Below are 19,352 nucleotides of genomic sequence, written 5' to 3'. Positions count from 1 at the left end.
AACACTGCAATTTCTAATGTTGATGAATTGAATATTAGCTCAAGATTATGTAGCTCCATCTGCCTGCCTGGCTTGCCATGAAGTAGTTACTGTCTTCCAGTCTCATGAAATATCTTCAAATTCAAATTTCCATCTAAATCACAAATTCCAAAATATCGGATATAGATGTAAGGCATTTTATAAATTTTAATAAGTTCCACTTAGCAAAAGATGGTGTAGAAATATGTTAAGTGATAAAGTTACATCGTTTTAAGGTTGTAATAGCTGCACTAACATCACAAGTACAAATGTTAAACAATCTGAAAATGTGATGTACTCCTGAACCTTAAACTTATAGGTACATTCCAATTTCCAAATTGCCATTAACAAACATCAATTCCTCAATGGCCTGAGTGTTTTTTTTAACCAAACAATTAAATTGAACAGCCTTAAAGAGGCATTGCTGCACCATACTGGAATAATACTGTGCTATCATAGTCTATAATACACTATGCTATAATTGTCTATAATACATTGTAAAACAGTATCGACCAACTTAACATTAGCAATGTCATAGGACTGCTGGTGTAGTATCAGGCACTCTAGTTTCTCAATGATTCAGCTGGTTAAACTGGAAGTGTGTGCGGTAAGAAATACTGCTTAGTTGAAACCGCCACAGCCAAACATCTTGCTGACTCTCACATGCAATTTCCCAGTGACCAATTTTACAACAAACACCAAGCCAATGAGGCACTCAATATTGTAATGATACCCCGGCAAGGGAGTCAAATTGCTTCACACAAAATGAATTACGTGGATGAACAGTACCCATTGTTACATAGATAAACGTGGCACTACAGCTAGATCCTAAAAACAGCGATAAGGTGAATGACTGCTCAATCTATTTAAAGTGTTATTTCCAGGATACAAAAAAAAAACTCTCTGCTCCTCCCCTTTAACAGATAATCAAACCATTTGAATAGGTGGACAATTTTTTGGTTTAACATTGCTAATCATGCAGCATTCCTTCAATACTGCACTGGTGCAGGAACCCACCCACAAACGTCTGACTTGAGAAACAAGAATGCTAGCAACAGAGTCAACACAACTGCAAATACAAGAATGCAAGGGAACCATCTCACGACTAGACTATATACAATTATGTCACCATCAATGAGGATTATCTCGGAAACATTGGATAAACTTGTTGGTAGTAGTGCCTCCTCACCCTCTCAGTTAATCAAGCACAGCATTAACTGGATTTCTCCAGAGCAAATTAAATACAAAGATGAAAATACTAGAGATCCTTCTTTAGTTTTATGGTATGGCCTCCATCCATGGGCAGCATAGTGGTTAGCACTGTGGCTTCATTGTGCCAAGGTCCCAGGTTTGATTCCCTGCTGGGTCACTGTCTGTGCGGAGTCTGCAAGTTCTCCCCATGTCTGCGTGGGTTTCCTCCGGGTTCTCCGGTTTGCTCCCACAGTCCAAAGACATGCAGGTTAGGTAGACTGGCCATGCTAAATTGCCCTTGGTGTCCAAAAAAGTTAGGAGGGGTTATTGGGTATGGGGAATAGGGTGGAAGTGAGGGCTTAAGTGGGTCAGTACACACTCGATGGGCCGAATGATCTCTTTCTGCACTGTATGTTCTATCACCTTAATTTTTTTTATTTTCCAGAAACGAATATACCGTTGATGAACATCAAACATCATATTGTTTCAATTGAAGATTTTGAATATTTGCATTTTGCTTTTAATTTTCACCATGGATCCAACCAATTGGCAGAGTACTGAGTTTGTGAACAGAACTATTGATCTTTCCCTGTCTTCCCTTCAGAGCAACAGGGTTGATTTTTGCCTCCAAATGGGTTCTAGTTACAGCATTTCAAAAAGAAACTTTGCAAGTTTAAAGCAATACCATAAAAAGGCAAATGCCTTGGACTCTTACCACACAGGTTTTTTACTTTGTTCATTGCCCTTCTTTTTAGGAAAGCTTGGTAAGCCTCTGAATTTTGATATGCTTTTAGCTCCTCAATGTATCGCCGCTTGTCTTTTTCTGCTTCATCAATATACTTCTATTCACAAAAAGTAAGGAAAGCGGAGTGGAAATCAAATCGGTTATTGCAAAGTAAATTTACCAATGTCTACGGCGGGGGAAAGAGTAAAATACAAGTTACTACTGTAACTGAAAGTAAGGAGGCTCAGAGCAGGAAAAACAGTAAATTGTGTAAAGTGGTCAGCAAACAATGTCACTAGGATATCCGTGAGACCTGAACCTGCCTATATCAATACAATTTGTAGATTATGTTTTGATCAGTCATGTGATTGATTCTTTAACAAAACTGCTGCCGTAATGATAACCAAGTGTGTGTTATCAAGAAATCTAACGGCAGGGCCAGAATACAAGAGAAGATTGACCTACAGCACCTGCTCAATGCCATTGCGTGAAGAGTTAAGATTACGCTGGCACATTGATACCATTGTTAACATTGCGTAGCCAATATCCTATTTTCTACTCCAATCAAGCTTCAACAATAGTTCGCCCATACACGTCCAAACAGTAGCCCCGGATGTTTGTTAATCCAACTGCAAGAAAGCCTTAACCCATTACATTATGAGTTGCTGTGCAAAAGAACAAGCAAGTTTTAAATTATTTTTAAATCAATGCCACTCGCATACACCAACTGTAAAGTGAAAGCCTACTGTTATTGCTTGTGATTCCAAGGTGCTCTTTTAAAAACAAAACCTGTTTTGGGATTGCATTCTCTGATTCAATCCAGTTTACAAAGGAAATCACAAATCAGAGGCCATGATTATGAAAGCTTTTACAACTGAGGTGAGAACTGAGTCTAGGATTTTGAATCATGGTTAGTCTGCTTTCCTCTACTTTAGTGATAAAATAGGTCTTTGGCCACTTACAATCTGTATTTTAGACGATAGCCAGGCCATCTTAGTTGTCATACTAGTTTGCATTTCAGTAGGGAGGTAGTTTCCTGTTGGCTGCAGGACCTGAGTGCAAGTCTGTGTGCTTTGGTTAAGCGCTGTTAGTCTTTCTTCTGCAGGAGGTTAGGCTGGATGGAGGAGTAGGGCGCCCTCAGTTATTTTTTAAAAATAAATTTAGCGTACCCAATTCTTATTTTTTTCCTAATTAAGGAGCAATTTAGCATGGCCAATTGACCTACCTTGCACATCTTTTTGGGCTGTGGGAGAGAGACCCATGCAGGCACGGGGAGCATGTGCAAACTCCACATTGACAGTGACCTGGTGTCGGAATTGGATACACATTGTATACCTTCCCGAGATACCCCGTTGAAGGGTGTCTTGACGATTCTTCTTCTCCTTGTTGGTAAGGTTTCCTCAGTGGTTTATGTTTTCCAATGTTGATGGGGCCTGAATGGCAAGACTGATTTGACTGGAGAGGAGGGACGTCTGTTGCATAGCGAGTCTTGCCGTGTTTTTAAAAAATAAGTTTAGAGTACCCAGTTAAGGGGCAATTTAGCGTAGCCAATCCACCTACCTGCACATCTTTATGGGTTGTGGGGGTGAGACCGACACAGACATGGGGACAATGTGCAAACTCCAAACGGACAGTGACCTGGGGGCAGGATCAAACCTGTGTCCTCGGCGCCATGAGGCAGCAGTGCTAACCACTGGACCACCATACCGCACAAGCCTTGGTGTGGTTTAGGTATCCTTGGTTTATGGCTCCTGTATATGAGAATGTACACTGCCAAGCCATATCTTGCACGGATGGCAGCATCCTGTTGTGCCCCTTCTCTAGGGGCATTGTTTCATTGTTTGGTGGTGTTAGGAGGCCGAGTTAGTTTTTTTTCAGCCCATAAGGGATTTTATCTATTGTGCAGCTGTCTCTATTTTTGCCTTATAGAAGAGGGCATGCACCATAGGACAATGTGCTCCTGGCTTCCTGATATCCTGAGATCCCCTACTCTTTTTGGTATCCTTTTATCCTTTCGTTTTCCATATGAAGGGAGACACTGACTACAACGATTACTATGTTTGACAATCTAAACTAATTGTATGGATATTGACTGGTTTTATCTGTATATATGGAATGATGATCAATGTCCTGTGCCAGATTTTGAAGATATGCTGTATCCTGTGGTTACTTGTAGAATATCTCCTTAGAATGAATGTCTTCGCAGTTTTTTTCTGCATTTCTTTGTTTTTAATTTTGGGGTTAAAGAATCATTAATTGGCTCCTGTAGAGGTACAGGCAGATCTCATATCTGAGAAATAGGTGTTATAATATGTCACTGGTACTTCTGGTATAACTGGAGTTGGTGCACGCCCAAATGGGGCATGAAAATCGTATCCTATATGTTATTTGGCCGTATGAGCAATCGCTAAAGGTGAAGGTGTGGACCATTTTACCATGGTTTCATGGCTTTTTTCTCTTCTCCTACATGCTCTAGCTTATCCATCCACTATATTTCTTGTATAAACGGAGGCACCAACTTTAATGATTAAGTTAACCAACAGTGTTGGTAGTCGTCTGCCTTCTTCTGCGTTTATGTACACAGAAGCACTTTTGTGTACTGCACTAGTTTGAGGGTTTGCTGTGTTATTTGTCAAAATGAAAAAACCCAATTCAATGGGAATTTAAAATAAGCTCGTAAAACACAAGTTCAAACTCAAGAGTGTAAATTTGGGCCAGGATTCATAAATCCACTCCTGAGGTACACAATTGGGTTGAATTTCCGTATCTCTTGGGGATCTAGGGAATAATTTCTTGGGAATCATTTTCCTGGTATGTATCCAGTCCATTCACCTTATCAAATTGCAGTTCTCAACAGAAGCAATGACTACTTCTACTTAGTCCTTAGCAGCGACCGCCAATTAATGGAAAGAGTCTATTCAGCAGTGCCATCTAGCGCATAGAGGCTCAAGCTGCAAACCAAAGGCCACATGCAGCCCCCGCTTATAGCATTAGGTAATCTGTCCCTTAAAGCCCTCAATCTGGTTTGCACTTAGATTACTTAGTCATTCGTCAGAATTGTGTGTACAGAGATGTTTGGAAAGGATGTTTTTTAATTCTGTTGTTTCATATGCGAGACATCCCAAAACAGAGCATCAAGATCAATTCATGGTAACATGCATGTAAACTTCATATGTAACCCAAAGACTCCATGGTACTCCTCAATGTGAATCCTGAAGGCAAAGTCCTGGATGCACCCTCTTCATCCTTTTCCAAACATGTTTGTCGGGAATCGGGGGAGGTGGTTAATCTCAATTTTAAAAACTATTTCATTAGGAATATAAAAGTGGCTACAATAAAAGAACAAGCCATTTCTCACCTGTTTTCCCTCCTGCGAAAGCTGTGACCACTGAGTGCCCAGCAACTTTGTGATCTCTGTAAAAGGGAGATCCGGATATTCAATTTTCAGCTTGGCTCTCTGTTCATTCAGGAATAACACATACCTGTCAGGCAGTTACAAGAGATTAAAGGAACAAATTCTTAAGAGCAGTGCTATCTGGCTTAGTGAATTAAAAAATCATAGAATAAATCTGGTCATATTTTCACAAGGCATTTGAAAGACAATGAAAACAGTGGTGCATCAGAAGACAATCTGACCAGGTTATCCAATTCTTATACCAGAAATACTAACAATGCAAACAATCTAATTTTATACATCGAACACTTCATAAAACATGCTTGTGATGCACCTACGTAAAAGGTGGTCTATTGTTCATAAATTTAAAATATGCATGTTTGGTGATTTTGTAAAATGTTACAGTTGATTAGTGAAGGCATTAAGGTTACAGGGGCAACTGATCCACATCACTAATCAGCACTCCATTTTTTAAACTCAATTTAGCTTCAATTTTCATCATATGTTCTAACGTCACCCTCTTCCCAAATCGTGTGCAGCAAGTTGCTAAAATTGGTGCTCGTGTCCAAATTTAGTGGAGATGTTTGGTATATAGGTGTGGCTAGCTGTTTACCAAAAACATCTAAAAAGCACTTGTTTTATTTCCTTTGATTTTTAGAATTGCAGAATTTTTGATTTATATGCATAACTGTTTGATCTGGACTGGGAATAGTACTGACAAATGGTGGAGGGTATGTGGATTCAGATTACCAGCATTTATTCCTAGGAATTGTGTACCCACAAATTAGCACTGGCGTCAGAGCAAGCAGTGGGTTCATGCTTTTATCTAATATATTAAAAACATGGAATGCCAATTCAAAATTCAGGAATATATTGTAGCAAACCTGAGCGAATCTACTTGAAAACCATACAATCATCAAGGGTTTATCAATGACTATGAGACAAATGTCACCATTAATTTACAGATGTGATTTTTATCAGGGTAATATAGGTGACATGCTCACTGTACAATTTAGTGACTGAATGAACAGATGTCAGTAAAAGTGGTTACATTGACTGAACTGTCAGCCACTATCAACAATCCATCTCTCAAACATAAATGCATGGATATTATCACCAGCAACGGACATTCTACATGAAACATTTTCTTACCCTGTGGTAGGAGCCCGTGGTGCGGTAAAATCCTTTGGAGGTTTTCTCTTCTTGCCTTTGGGCCAACCACCTTTTCTTTTCTGAAGTTAAAAGATGCCAGCATCAGGCTGGTGAGATTTATGGCCATCTCAGTTGGCTTGAATTCATTTCAATACATGGAGCCATTACTCGACAAAATCTTATTTTCGTTTTTACATAAAAGTCAGACTTCAAATTAGGCGCATCATTGATTACATCCCGTACAAATTTTATATGCATCTATGAAACTATACAGTAAGCATTAAAAAAAAGATCAACTCTCAGGCTGTTGGTGATGCTGGCAAATTGCCCTCAACAAGGCAGAAGTGAATTGCCTTCTTGACAGCGGATTGGCTTGACATGGCGCTGGTGGCATTTAAATTAGTTAATCAGCCGAAAGACATCTGGACAAGAAAGCTAATCTCAGTAATGGATGACCATGAAACTATCATTGATTGTTGTAAAATGCGTCTGGCTCACTAATGTCCTTTAAGGAAGGCAATCTGCAGTGCTTACAAGGTCTGACCTATATATGACTTCAGACCCACAGCAATGTGGTTGACTCTTATCTGCCCTCAAGAAACGGTCTAGCAAGTAACACAGTTGTACCAAACTGCTACAGAAAGGCAGCAGCTCACCACCATCTTCTCAATGGCAATCAGGTATATAGACAACAAATGCTGGTCTCACCAGTGACGACCACCTCCCATGAAAGAATATAAAAACGAAACACACATCAAGTGACTCCAGGCTCTCAGAAAAAGGCCAAACCTGGTTCGCACAGCAAACTTGCTTCCTGAAAAGGACATTAGTGAAGCAGATGAGTTTTACAACAATCCAGAAGTTACATGGTCACCACCTAGCTTTTTATTCCAAATTTACCTGATTGCAGGCACAAAGGAAGATGGTTGTGGTGGTTGGAGGTCAATCATCTCAGCTCCAGGACATCACTGCAGGAGTTTCTCGGGGTAGTTTCCTAGACTCCACCATCTTCAGCTGCTTCAAAGGTGAGAACTGAACTCTTGTCTCAAGATCACTGGCCTTGGACCTCAAAATGCAAAAGACAAGGCCAAGGCATTCACAACAACCTTCAGCCAGAAGTGTCGTGTGGGTGATCCACTTCGGTCTCCTCCAGAAGTGGCCAGCATCACAGATGTCAGTCTTCAGCAAATACGATTCACTCTAGGTAATTTTAAGAAACTGCTGAAGGCACTTGATACTGCAAAGGCTATTGGTCCTGATAATATTCCGACAATAGTACTGAAGATTTGTGCTCCAAAACTTGCCGCACCCCTAGCCAAGTTGTTCCAGTACAGCTACAATACTGGCATCTACCCAGCAATGTGGGAAATTGCCCAGGTGTGTCCTGTACACAAGAAACAGGACAAATCCAACCCAGGCAATTACTGCTATATCAGTCTACTCTCCATCATCAGCAAAGTGATGGAAGGACTCATAAACAGTGCTATCAGGTGGCACTTACTCTGCCATAACCTGCTCACGGATGCTCAGTTTGGGTTCCATCAGGGTCACTCAGCTCCTGACCTCATTACAGCCTGGGTTGAAACATGGACAAAAGCGTTGAATGCCAGAGGTGAGGTGACAGTGACTGCCCTTGACATCAAGGCAGCATTTGACCGAGTGTAGCATCAAGAAGCCCTAGCTAAACTGGAGTCAATGGGAATCAGGGGGGGAACTCTCCGCTGGTTGGAGTGATACCTAGCACAAAGGAAGATGGTTGTGGTGGTTGGAGGTCAATCATCTCAGCTCAAGGACATCACTGCAGGAGTTTCTCGGGGTAGTTTCCTAGGCTCCACCATCTTCAGCTGCTTCATCAATGACCTACCTTCAATCATAAGGTCAAAAATGGGGATGACTGCACAACGTTGAGCATCATTCGTGACTCCTCAGATAATGAAGCAGCCTGTGTCCAAATGCAGCAAGACCTGAACAATATCCAGGCTTGTGCGGACATGTGGCAAGTTACATTTGCGCCACACAGGTGACAGGCAATGACCATTTCCTGCAAGAGAGGATCTAACCATCTCCCCATTGTGGTGATATGCATCACTGTAAATACACAAGGGGTTAATGTAGATACACTAGGACTGAGTAAACACTGGAGGGAGCACCAGGGACATCATGACATGCAGACATACAGCTAATGAACACTTAGAATAGGACACTACCAATGGGCAGTCAAGACACCCAGAGGTGACACTACCACCATGGGGCTACTCATATAAAAGGAAGGGCATACATGCTCTTTCTCTTTCCACAGGCGACAGCAAGAGAGACCGAGGGGCAGATCGGAAGCATCACACCCAACGCATGGCTTAGAGCAGACTGGTTAGTTAGATTGAGTTACTATAGCAAGATCAGCTGGAGAGTCGAACTCAAGTAGGAGAATTGTTAACTGTTCAATAAATGAGTTAAAGCTATCCCCAAGTCTGAACCTTCCTTTGTCAGAGTATACATCAAGGAAGCAGCTTATGCTACATGAAGAAGCATAACAGAACACCCATGACATTCAATGGCATTACCATCGCTGAAACCCCCATAGTCAACATCCTGGGGGCTACCATTGATCAGAAATTGAACTGGACCAGCCACATTTATACTGTGGCTACCAGGGCAGGCCAAAGGCTAGGAACCCTACGGCGAGTAACTCATCTCGACCCCCCAAAGCCTGTTCACCATCTACATGGCACAAGGCAGTAGTGTAATGGAATACTCTCCACTTACCTGGATGAGCAGCTCCAACAACATTCAAGAAGCTCAACACTATCCAGGACAAAGCAGCTTGCTTGATCGCTCCGCCTGCCACAACCATTCAAACCATCCACTACCGATAAACAGTGGCAGCCTTGTGTACCATCTACAAGATGCACTGCAGCAACTCACCAAGGTTCCTGAGTCAGCACCTTTCAAACCGATGACCATTACTATCTAGAAGGACAAGAGCAGCAGATACCTGGGAACCCCACCACCTAGAGGTTCCCCTCCAAGTCACTCACCATCCTGACTTGGAAATATATCACCGTTCCTTTGCTGTCGCTGGGACAAAATCCTGGAACTCCCTCCCTAACAGCACAGTGGGTGTACCTACACCTGAGGCACTGCAGCGGTTCAAGAAGGCAACTCACCACACCTTCTGAAGGGCAACGAGGGATGGGCAATAAATGCTGGACTAACCAGCAATGCCCACACCCCATAAATTAATTTTTTTTTTTTTTAATTAAAAAAATAACATTGTGCGACTTCAGATCCACATGCTACCTTCCCAAAATCCAGGCTTGGTACCAAATTATTATTCCCTGATTTACTCCATCATCTTCCATGCATTTAAAAAAATTTTTTTTTTAAATTTAGAGACTACAACTATTTTCTTCCAATTAAGGGGCAATTTAGTGTGGCTATTTCACCGACCCTGCACATCTTTTTGGGTTGTGATGGTGAGACCCACGCAGACACGGGCAGAATGTACTAACTTCACATGGTCAGTGATCCGCGGCTGGGATCGAACCCGGCTCCTCAGCGCCATGATGCAGCAGGCTCTTTTTTTAAACCTTGATGGCACCTGGCTTGAGTGGTTTGTTTCTTTCAAAAGTAAAATTAATATGGGAGGTGCTCGGACGGTTTGGGTTCGGGGAGGGATTGGTGGATTCGATCAAATTATTATATCAGGTATGGGAGGTGCTCGGACGGTTTGGGTTCGGGGAGGGATTGGTGGATTGGATCAAATTATTATATCAGGCCCCGAGGGCCAGCGTCAGGACCAACAGAGAAGTGTCGGAGTACTTTAGGTTGTACCGAGGGACCAGGCAGGGCTGCCCGCTCTCCCCGCTGCTGTTTGCGCTGGCCATAGAGCCGCTGGCGATTGCGCTGAGAGCCGCAGAGGGTTGGAAGGGGATGGTGAGGGGCGGGGTTGAACACAGGGTTTCTCTTTATGCAGACGGCCTGCTCCTGTACGTGTCGGACCCAGTGGCCGGGATGGGAACTATACTGGGAATGCTGAGGGAGTTCGGCCAGTTCTCAGGATACAAATTAAATACGGTGAAGAGTGAAATGTTTGTGGTACAGGCAAGGGGCCAGGAGAACAGATTGAGGGGGCTACCGTTTAGGTTAGTTGAGGAAAATTTCCGGTATTTGGGAATCCAGGTGGCACGAGACTGGGGCAGGCTGCATAAGTTAAATTTGGCCAGGGTGGTGGAGCAAATGAAGGGAGAGTTTCGGAGATGGGATGCACTCCCGCTGTCGCTAGCAGGGAGGGTGCAGACTGTAAAGATGACAATCCTCCCTCGATTTTTGTTTATTTTTCAGTGACTCCCGATCTTTATCCCACAGTCCTTCTTCAAAAGAGTTAACGGGCTGATCATGAGCTTTGTCTGGGCGGGAAAGTCTCCGCGGGTGAAGAAGGCGATGTTGGAGAGGAACCGCAGCGAGGGAGGGCTGGCTTTGCCGAGTCTGGTCAATTATTACTGGGCGGCCAACATCGCTATGATAAGGAAGTGGATGGTGGGTACGGGGTCTATTTGGGAGCGGGTGGAGGCGGCTTCGTGCAGGGGCTCCAGTTTGGAAGCCCTGGTCACGGCTCCTCTACCGCTGCCGCTGGCCAAGTACACCACCAGCCCGGTAGTGGTGGCGACCCTGCGGATATGGGGCCAGTGGAGGAGGCATGTGGGGGAGATGGGGGCGTCTGTCTGGGCGCCAATCTGCGACAACCATCGGTTTGCCCCCGGCAGTATGGATGGGGGGTTCCGAGTATGGCGGCGAGCAGGGGCGGGAAGGGTGGGTGATATGTTCCTGGAAGGGAGCTTCGCGAGTTTGAGGAGCTTGGAGGAGAAATTTGGGTTGGTAAGGGGAAATGATTTTAGATACCTACAGCTGCGGGACTTTGTTCGTAGACAGGTCCCATCTTTCCCACGCCTCCCGCCAATGGGGATCCTAGACAGAATAGTCTCTGGGAGGGACGAAGGGGAGGGTAGAGTCTCGGGTATTTATAAGGTGCTCATGAGGGAGGAAGGGTCCCAGACAGAGGAACTGAAACTTAAATGGGAGGAGGAGCTAGGCGGGGAAATGGAGGATGGGCTGTGGGCAGAGGCCCTGAGTAGGGTAAACTCGACCGTGACATGTGCTAGGCTCGGGCTGATCCAATTTAAGGTCGTTCACCGGGCCCATATGACGGTGGCTCGGATGAGCAAATTTTTCGGGATAGAGGACAAATGCGCTAGGTGCGCGGGAGGACCAGCGAACCATGTGCACATGTTTTGGGCATGCCCTGAGCTGAGGGGGTACTGGGAGGGATTTGCGGGGGTCATGTCCCAGGTGCTAAAAACAAGGGTGGTGATGAGTCCAGGGGTGGCAATTTTTGGGGTTTCGGAAGACCCGGGAGTCCAGGGGGAGAAAGCGGCCGATGTGCTGGCCTTTGCTTCCCTGATAGCCCGGCGACGAATATTATTGGCGTGGAGGGACTCAAAGCCCCCGAAGACTGAGTGGTGGCTTGCGGACATGTCAAGTTTCCTGGGGATGGAAAAAATTAAGTTCGCCTTGAGGGGATCTGTGCAGGGGTTCACCCGGAGGTGGCAACCATTTATTGACTTCTTTGCGGGAGAGTGAGCGTCAGCAGGGGGGTGGGGGGAGGGGGGGTAGAGTAGAGGAGGAGGGAAAATATGGCGGGTAGTACGGGTGGGAGGGGAGCGGGCTTGTGCAATACGGTACGATGGAAGTATTGAAAGTACGTGGATGTTTGCACATTTTTGCCTTTTTTGCTTCCTTTCTGATGATGTCTGTAACTGTTTATAAAGCCAAAAACTACCTCAATAAAATTGTTTATTAAAAAAAAAGTAAAATTAAGGGCATACCCTTGTACCGGCCTAAAATACAGATTATTTAGCAAAACGTGGCAATACCTACCTACCAGAAAAAAAACTTTTTAGCAGAACATGTTGTACAACAGCCTTAAAAAGGTACCAGCAACGCAAGATACCAGGGCAAGTATTAAAGTTCAGACTGCGTAATTGAATAATTGATCGTGTCTAGCGAGCTAAAGCACAGTAATTCCATCGAGCAGTTTTCAATATCACCTTGTGCAACGAGTGACACTGAAGCTACTTATGAATGTCAATAGACCTCCAAGATCAAATTGCTGCTTAAAATCTCACTACCAGAGATTCCGAACTATGCTGTATGTTCTATTTTTAAAACTATGTCACTTTGAAATGCGGGAAGTGCTGGTAATTTGGCTGAAACAGAAGTTGAAATACTATCACACTGTTACCGGCATTACAAGATCATTTGACATCAAAACCCGTGTTGTAATCAAATGGCAATAATATCAGCTTTCAAATGACCAAATCATTCTGTGGTGCACTACATCTTTCCTTAACTTAGCCAGTGTTCGTACTGCATTGAGCAATTCCCTTTCTGCTACCTAGCTTAATTCACAGCGTGCAGAAGGGCAATGGCAGGAAATAGATTTGGTTTCCCTTAATTTTAACCAAGTGATATCGCAGAAACAGATGTTTTCCATATCTCACAACAGATCAGAGGCAAAGCTGAACTCCTTTGTATCTGAAAACAGGGTTTGACATCAACCGCAGATTCTTCTGCTTCGACTGCTCTGCTTTTACACCGATTGTTATTTTTTCATCAGCAATTTCACATTCTCAGTCTGGGTCGAAAAATATAGGTTGATATTTTGGACAAGCCAAGTCTTTCCAAATCAGAGTGAAATTGGGGTAAATGATCCAGATTAAACCAGTTTTCAGAAATATGAGTTCAGCACTGTAGCTGATCGTGAGACATATCGGCAACACATTCTGATGAAAGGTCCCATACCTAAAATATTTTGTTTCCCTCTCCACAGGTGCTGTCAGAGCTGCTGAGCATTTCTAGAATTTCTTGCATTTCATTTAAATTTCCAGCATCCGCGGTATTTTATTTTGCTGTAGAGACTACTGTATAGTTTATATCTCAGATCTACGCAGAGATGATATTAGTTTCTATGCGCGTTAACAGGTTTTATTCACAGTGCTTTAAGACGTTCACCCATGCTTCCAGCTCAGGCTTCCAGCTCTTTCTATAGTTTTGTTTATTTTTCCTCGGAGACCACATCCCGGCTTAGTCAATCAAGCACATTGAGCATCAAAAGTAAACAGGCTCACAAAATCAAACACAGAACGACTGAACAATCAAGCAAACATTACATAAAAGGGGTGACAATGGATAGGCAACAGCAAACATTCAAAGCGCGCATGGGTGGACTGCAACCACAGAGAGCAGTAGAAGTCAAAACACTGTTTTCAAAATATAGCACCTGGGGCGAAGGGGATCAAAGGATATGGGGAGGGGAGATCAGGCTGAGTTGGATGATCAGCCATGATCATAATGAATGGCGGAGGAGGCCTCCTCCTGGTTCTATTTTCTATGCAACAATTGTTTATTTTCATCTGGTGCAAAAGTAAAATGGAAAAGATAGCCACACCATTGCTTACAAGAGAAATTATATCCAAGGAAGAGGCATAGAAATTGGCCAGAAAAAACAATAGACCTGAGCAGTTTAGAATTCAGCAAAGGTAGACCAAGGGATTGATTAAAGGGAGAATAGAGTATGAGAGTAAGCTTGTGGGAAACATAAAAACTGACTGTAAAAGCTTTAGAACATAGAACATTACAGCGCAGTACAGGCCCTTCGGCCCTCGATGTTGCGCCGACCTGTGAAACCCCTCTAAAGCCCATCTACACTATTCCCTTATCGTCCATATGTCTATCCAATGACCATTTGAATGCGTTTAGTGTTGCCGAGTCCACTACTGTTGCAGGCAGGGCATTCCACGCCCTTACTACTCTCTGAGTAAAGAACCTACTTCTGACATCTGTCCTGTATCTATCTCCCCTCAATTTAAAGCTATGTCCCCTCGTGCTAGACATCACCATCCGAGGAAAAAGGCTCTCACTGTCCACCCTATCTAATCCTCTGATCATCTTGTATGCCTCAATTAAGTCACCTCTTAACGTTCTCTCTAACGAAAACAGCCTTAAGTCCCTCAGCCTCAGTATGTGAAGACAAAAATATTGGTGAGGACAAATGTAGGTCCCTCACAGTTAGAAACAGGGGAATTTATAACGGGGAGCAAAAAAAAATGGCTGACCAACTAATTACATACTTTGGTTTGGTCTTCACAAAGGACAAAAATAACATCGCAGAAATGTTGGGGAACACAAGGTTTAGTGAAAGGAAGGAATTGAAGGAAATGGGTATTAACAGAGAAATAGTATTGGGATACTGATGGGATGGAAGGCTAATAAATCCCCAGAGCCTAATAATCTACATCTCAGAGTACTTAAGGAAATGGCCCTAGAAACAGTGGATGTATTGATGGTCATCTTCCAAGATTCTATAGACTCTGGAACAGTTCTTACAGATTGGAGGATAGTTAATGTAACCCCAATATTTAAAAAGGGAGGTAGGGCGAAAACAGGGAATTATAGACCATTCAGCCTGACATCTGTAGTGCCAGAAACTAGAGTTCATTATAAAAGATTTAATAGCAGAGCACTTGGAAAAGAGTGGTTGAATTGGACAGAGTTAGCATGGATTTATGAAAGAGAAATCATGCTTGACAAATCTACTGGAATTCTTTGAGGATGCAACTAATAGAGTTGGTGAGGGGGAGCCAAAGGATGTAGTTTTTTGCACTTTCAGAAGGCTCTCAACAAAGTGCCATATAAGAGATTAGTGTATAAAATTAAAGCACATGGGATTGGGAGTAATGTACTGAGATGAAAAAGAAAACTATTTGGCAGACAGGAAACAAAGAATAGGAATAAACAAATATTTTTCTTGATTGGCAGGCAATGATTAGTGGGGTACTACAGGGATCGGTGCTTTGACCCCAGATATTACTGTGAAAATCCCCTAGTCACCACACTCCGGCGCCTGTTCGGGTACACAGAGGGAAAATTCAGAATGTCCAATTTACCTAACAAGCACATCTTTCGGGACTTGTGGGAGGAAACCAGAGCACCCGGAGGAAACCACGGAGGCACGGGGAGAATGTGCAGACTCTACACAAAAAGTGACCTAAGCGGGAATCGAGCCTGGAACCATGACACTGTAAAGCAACAGTGCTAACCACTGTGCTACTGTGCCACCCATAATGTATATTAATGGTTCAGATGAGGGAATCAAATGTAATATCTCCCAATTTGCAGATGACACAAAACTGGATGGGAGGGTGAGCTGTGAGGATGCAGAGATGCTTCAGTGTTATTTGGACAAGGTGAGTGAGTGGGCAAATGCACGGCAGACGAAGTATAATGTGGATAAATGTGAGGCATCCACTTTGGTAGCAAAAACAGGAGAACAGATCATCTGAATGGCTATAAATTGAGACAGAGGAATGTGCAGCGAGTCCTGGGTGTCTTCATACACCAGTTGCTGAAGGTGGCATGCAGGTGCAGCAGCCGTTAAAAAAGGCAAATGCCTTTTGGGTTCAGCGGAGAGGGCAGCTCTTTTATGTCCAATAGTGCCACACTCGCCTTCATAGCGAGTGTACAGGAGCAGGGATGTCTTGCTGCTATTATACACGGTCTTGGTGAGACCACATCTGGAATATTGTGTGCAGTTTGGATCTCCTTATCTGAGGAAGAATGTTCTTGCTATAGAGGGAGTGCAGCAAAGGTTTACCAGACTGATTCCTGGGATTGAGAGATAAGAGTCAGTTAGTATTATATTTGCTGGAGTTCAGAAAAATGAGGGGGGGGAACTTATAGAAACCTATAAAATTCTAACACGACTAGACAGGGTGGATGCAGGAATGATGTTCCCAATGGTGGTCATATTCTGAGGATACGGGGTAGACAATTTAGAAAAGAGATGAAACTTCTTCACCCAGAGGGTAGTAACCTGTGGAATTCACTACCCCAGAAAGTAGTTGAAACCAAAACATTGTGTGCTTTCAAGAAAGAGTTAGATATAGCTCTTCGGGCGAAAGAGATGAAAGAATTTGGAGAGGAAGACGGGAACAGACTATTGAGTTGGATGATCAGCCATGATCATAATGAGTGGCAGAGCAGGCTCGAAGAGCCAAATGGCCCCATCCGGCTCCTATTTTCTATGTTTGTGTGTGTGTGGAGATTTACCTGGCAGCAATGTTTGGGTACTGCTGGAAGCCGACCAACATTAATGAGGGTCTGTTTAGCACAGGGCTAAATCGCTGGCTTTGAAAGTAGACCAAGGCAGGCCAGCAACACAGTTCAATTCCCGTACCAGCCTCCCCGAACAGGCGCCGGAATGTGGCGACTAGGGGTTTTCACAGTAACTTCATTTGAAGGCTACTTGCGACAATAAGCGATTTTCATTTTCATTTTTTTCATGAGCATCTAACGGGAGCTAAAAGATTATTGATACAAGTCTCGCTACACAGTTGCTCGAGCACAAAAATTAGGTTGACACTTCAGTGTGGCACTATTGGACATAAAAGAGCTGCCCTCTCCACTGAACCCAAAATAAACCACATGATTTAGCTGAAGGGAGGGGGAAAAGAGACCATAATTAATTTGAGAAAGAGCATACCCATCATTATTTTGAGAAAGAGCATGGAGAGTGTCCTGTCCAATATTCAGTCCTCAACTAACTAAAATCAAGTAGTTGTGAAGAATCCTGCATAACCCATGGGGTTTCAACTACAGCACTAATTCTGAAAGCAATGTAACGCAACCCCCGATGATGAAGATTGTGTAATGCCTAGATCTGTTTAATCAAATGAAGGATTAACAAAGATTAGTGTAGGTGAAATGCTGGATCAGTAAATGGTTAAACATGCTTGTAATGAATCCATAAATAAAAGTCACATTGGACAAATGCACCAAAAAAAAAAACTAACTAAAATCAAATTCTCTATGGTGTGCAAATTGGCTGCCATGTTTCACACATACAGCGACGGCACTTCACCAGTATTTCACTGGCTGTCACGTTCTTTGGGACACACTGAGGTCATGACAATGCCTTCATTATAGCGGCAGGACTTCATACGGGAGTACTTAGAATACCCCAAATGCCTAACATTTATCTTCACCGCAGAAGCTAAATTACAATTTCACTGTTTCAACACGATACAAGTTAGTGACCAATATACTTTGAGTTAACTCAAGCAAGTAGCTACTGATACAATGCTTTCCACATTCTTAATAGAAGAATCTTCATAAGCTAGAAATCAAAATTGCTACTAGGTGGCAGAAGAAGCAATTTCTACAATGGGGGAACCTAGTTTCTTGGTTCAAACTTGAGGCTACAAAAAAATGCAAAAGGCAGCAAAATAAAGTACAACGTAATTCTCTTGAATCCGAGTGAATAAGAATAAAATAGAACCACTCAACCCACCCAAGTCCTATAACCAACCAGCCTCCTCCTCACTAGGTTTAGCCAAGCTACTCAAATTTTCTTCGCAATCTGCACATGACCCAGCATGAAGAAAACATGCTGCACCAAATGTTGACTCACCCGTAGGTTTATTTCCTAATATAAGTAACTCCCTTTATAAAAGCATGATCTTGATAGAAGATAGATGCAACTAGAGACACTAATTAAGAGGGAAGAGGTGGCTGTGATCCTCCATCATTCCCACCTTGAATTTTGATGTGCAGCCCATCAGTGTGGAGAGCTTGATATTTAGCTTATTTGAAAATTGAACCTACCATAAAAAGAGAACTTTACTTCATCACCATTCGAGTAAATTTGGTCATTCTTGCCGATAAACAGCAATCAAATTGACAAATTTCATCCACACAAAAATATCAAAAGCAAAAACCATGGTGATTCATGCATTTGGTTTACCAAGGTAACGCAATTTATAAATAGATGCAACACAATCAGACGTTTAAATTTAGCAAAATCTAAACACTGTTACAACTATTTTCACTTTAATTACAAATTATGAAATTAGCAAAACAATTGGTAACATTACTCTTGCACTCTTTCAATCCAATTCACTTTCACCCCCAACTATAATTTTAGTATTTAAAATTTTATAACAACACACATAATTATCAGTACTTATTCACACACCTCTGCCAATGCACACAAACATCACATCAACAGACTGGAAGTTATAATTACAAAGATTAGAAACATTCTAAAATGTCACGCCCATATCAATTAAAGTTGCTTCTCAAATTCTACTTCAGATAGAACTATTCTATCCATTTGATCACTTCCCCCTGTTTCCCGCATTCCCTCCCCACCTCAACCTGCTCCCCATCCCTCCTTCCTGCTCTCACCCCTCCCTAACTCAACCCTTCTATCCCCCCTCTTCCACCTAACTTAGTTAATAAGCTTTGGCCAAACCTGTTTTGCATGTTTTGGGATTTGGCCATAACTGGAAAAATTTACACACCCAAAACGCAAACTGATGCACTGACAAAAGAACCTCATTCTAAAATCACTAAATTTTTCTAAATCCCAAAATTTAAAAAAAAAATTTACTCTCTTTGCCAGTAATACAATCATCAGACTATTTGAAAAATCCAAGCAACCGTCCTTATTTAAAGCATTCAAGGGTTTAAAAAAATAAAAATAAAAAGATGTGGCCTTTGCTGGCTAGGCCAACATTTATTGGTCATCTCTAATTGCCTTTGAGTAGGTAGTGGCGAGCTGCCTTCTTGAACTGATGCAGTCCATCTGGAATAGGTACTCCCACAGTACTGTTAGGGAGGGGGTTCCAGTATTTTGACCCAGCGACAGTGAAGGAATAGCGGCATAATTCCAAGTCAGCATGGCGAGTGACTTCGAGAGGAACTTCTAGGTGGTCCCATGTGTCTGCCCTCCTTGTCCTTCTAGATGGTAATGGCTTG

At 42.9% G+C, this 19,352-nt stretch overlaps 1 protein-coding gene across 11 annotated transcripts in view; it reads right to left on the bottom strand.

Annotated features, from left to right (window-relative positions):
• The window catches only part of LOC119963433 (high mobility group B protein 6-like), a 58,141-nt gene that overhangs the window by 24,239 nt on the left and 14,550 nt on the right, over positions 1-19,352 (bottom strand). For all 11 annotated transcript variants that reach the window (XR_005460103.1, XR_005460104.1, XR_005460105.1 and 8 more), the window contains 3 exons: positions 6,480-6,559; positions 5,292-5,415; positions 1,925-2,051 (listed from right to left, as the gene is read on the bottom strand). Coding sequence is in view for 8 of the 11 variants with exons in the window: in XM_038792555.1 (XP_038648483.1) it covers positions 1,925-2,051; positions 5,292-5,415; positions 6,480-6,559 (331 nt within the window). In the remaining 3 variants the exon portion in view is untranslated. The remainder of the gene's footprint in view (positions 1-1,924; positions 2,052-5,291; positions 5,416-6,479; positions 6,560-19,352) is intronic.

This window comes from Scyliorhinus canicula, chromosome 3 (genome assembly GCF_902713615.1).
Source record: "Scyliorhinus canicula chromosome 3, sScyCan1.1, whole genome shotgun sequence".
In the NCBI taxonomy this organism is placed as follows: Eukaryota; Metazoa; Chordata; class Chondrichthyes; order Carcharhiniformes; family Scyliorhinidae; genus Scyliorhinus; species Scyliorhinus canicula.
The sequence above is the reverse complement of the archived record's forward strand: the minus strand, read 5'-3'. Positions and strand labels throughout refer to the sequence as shown.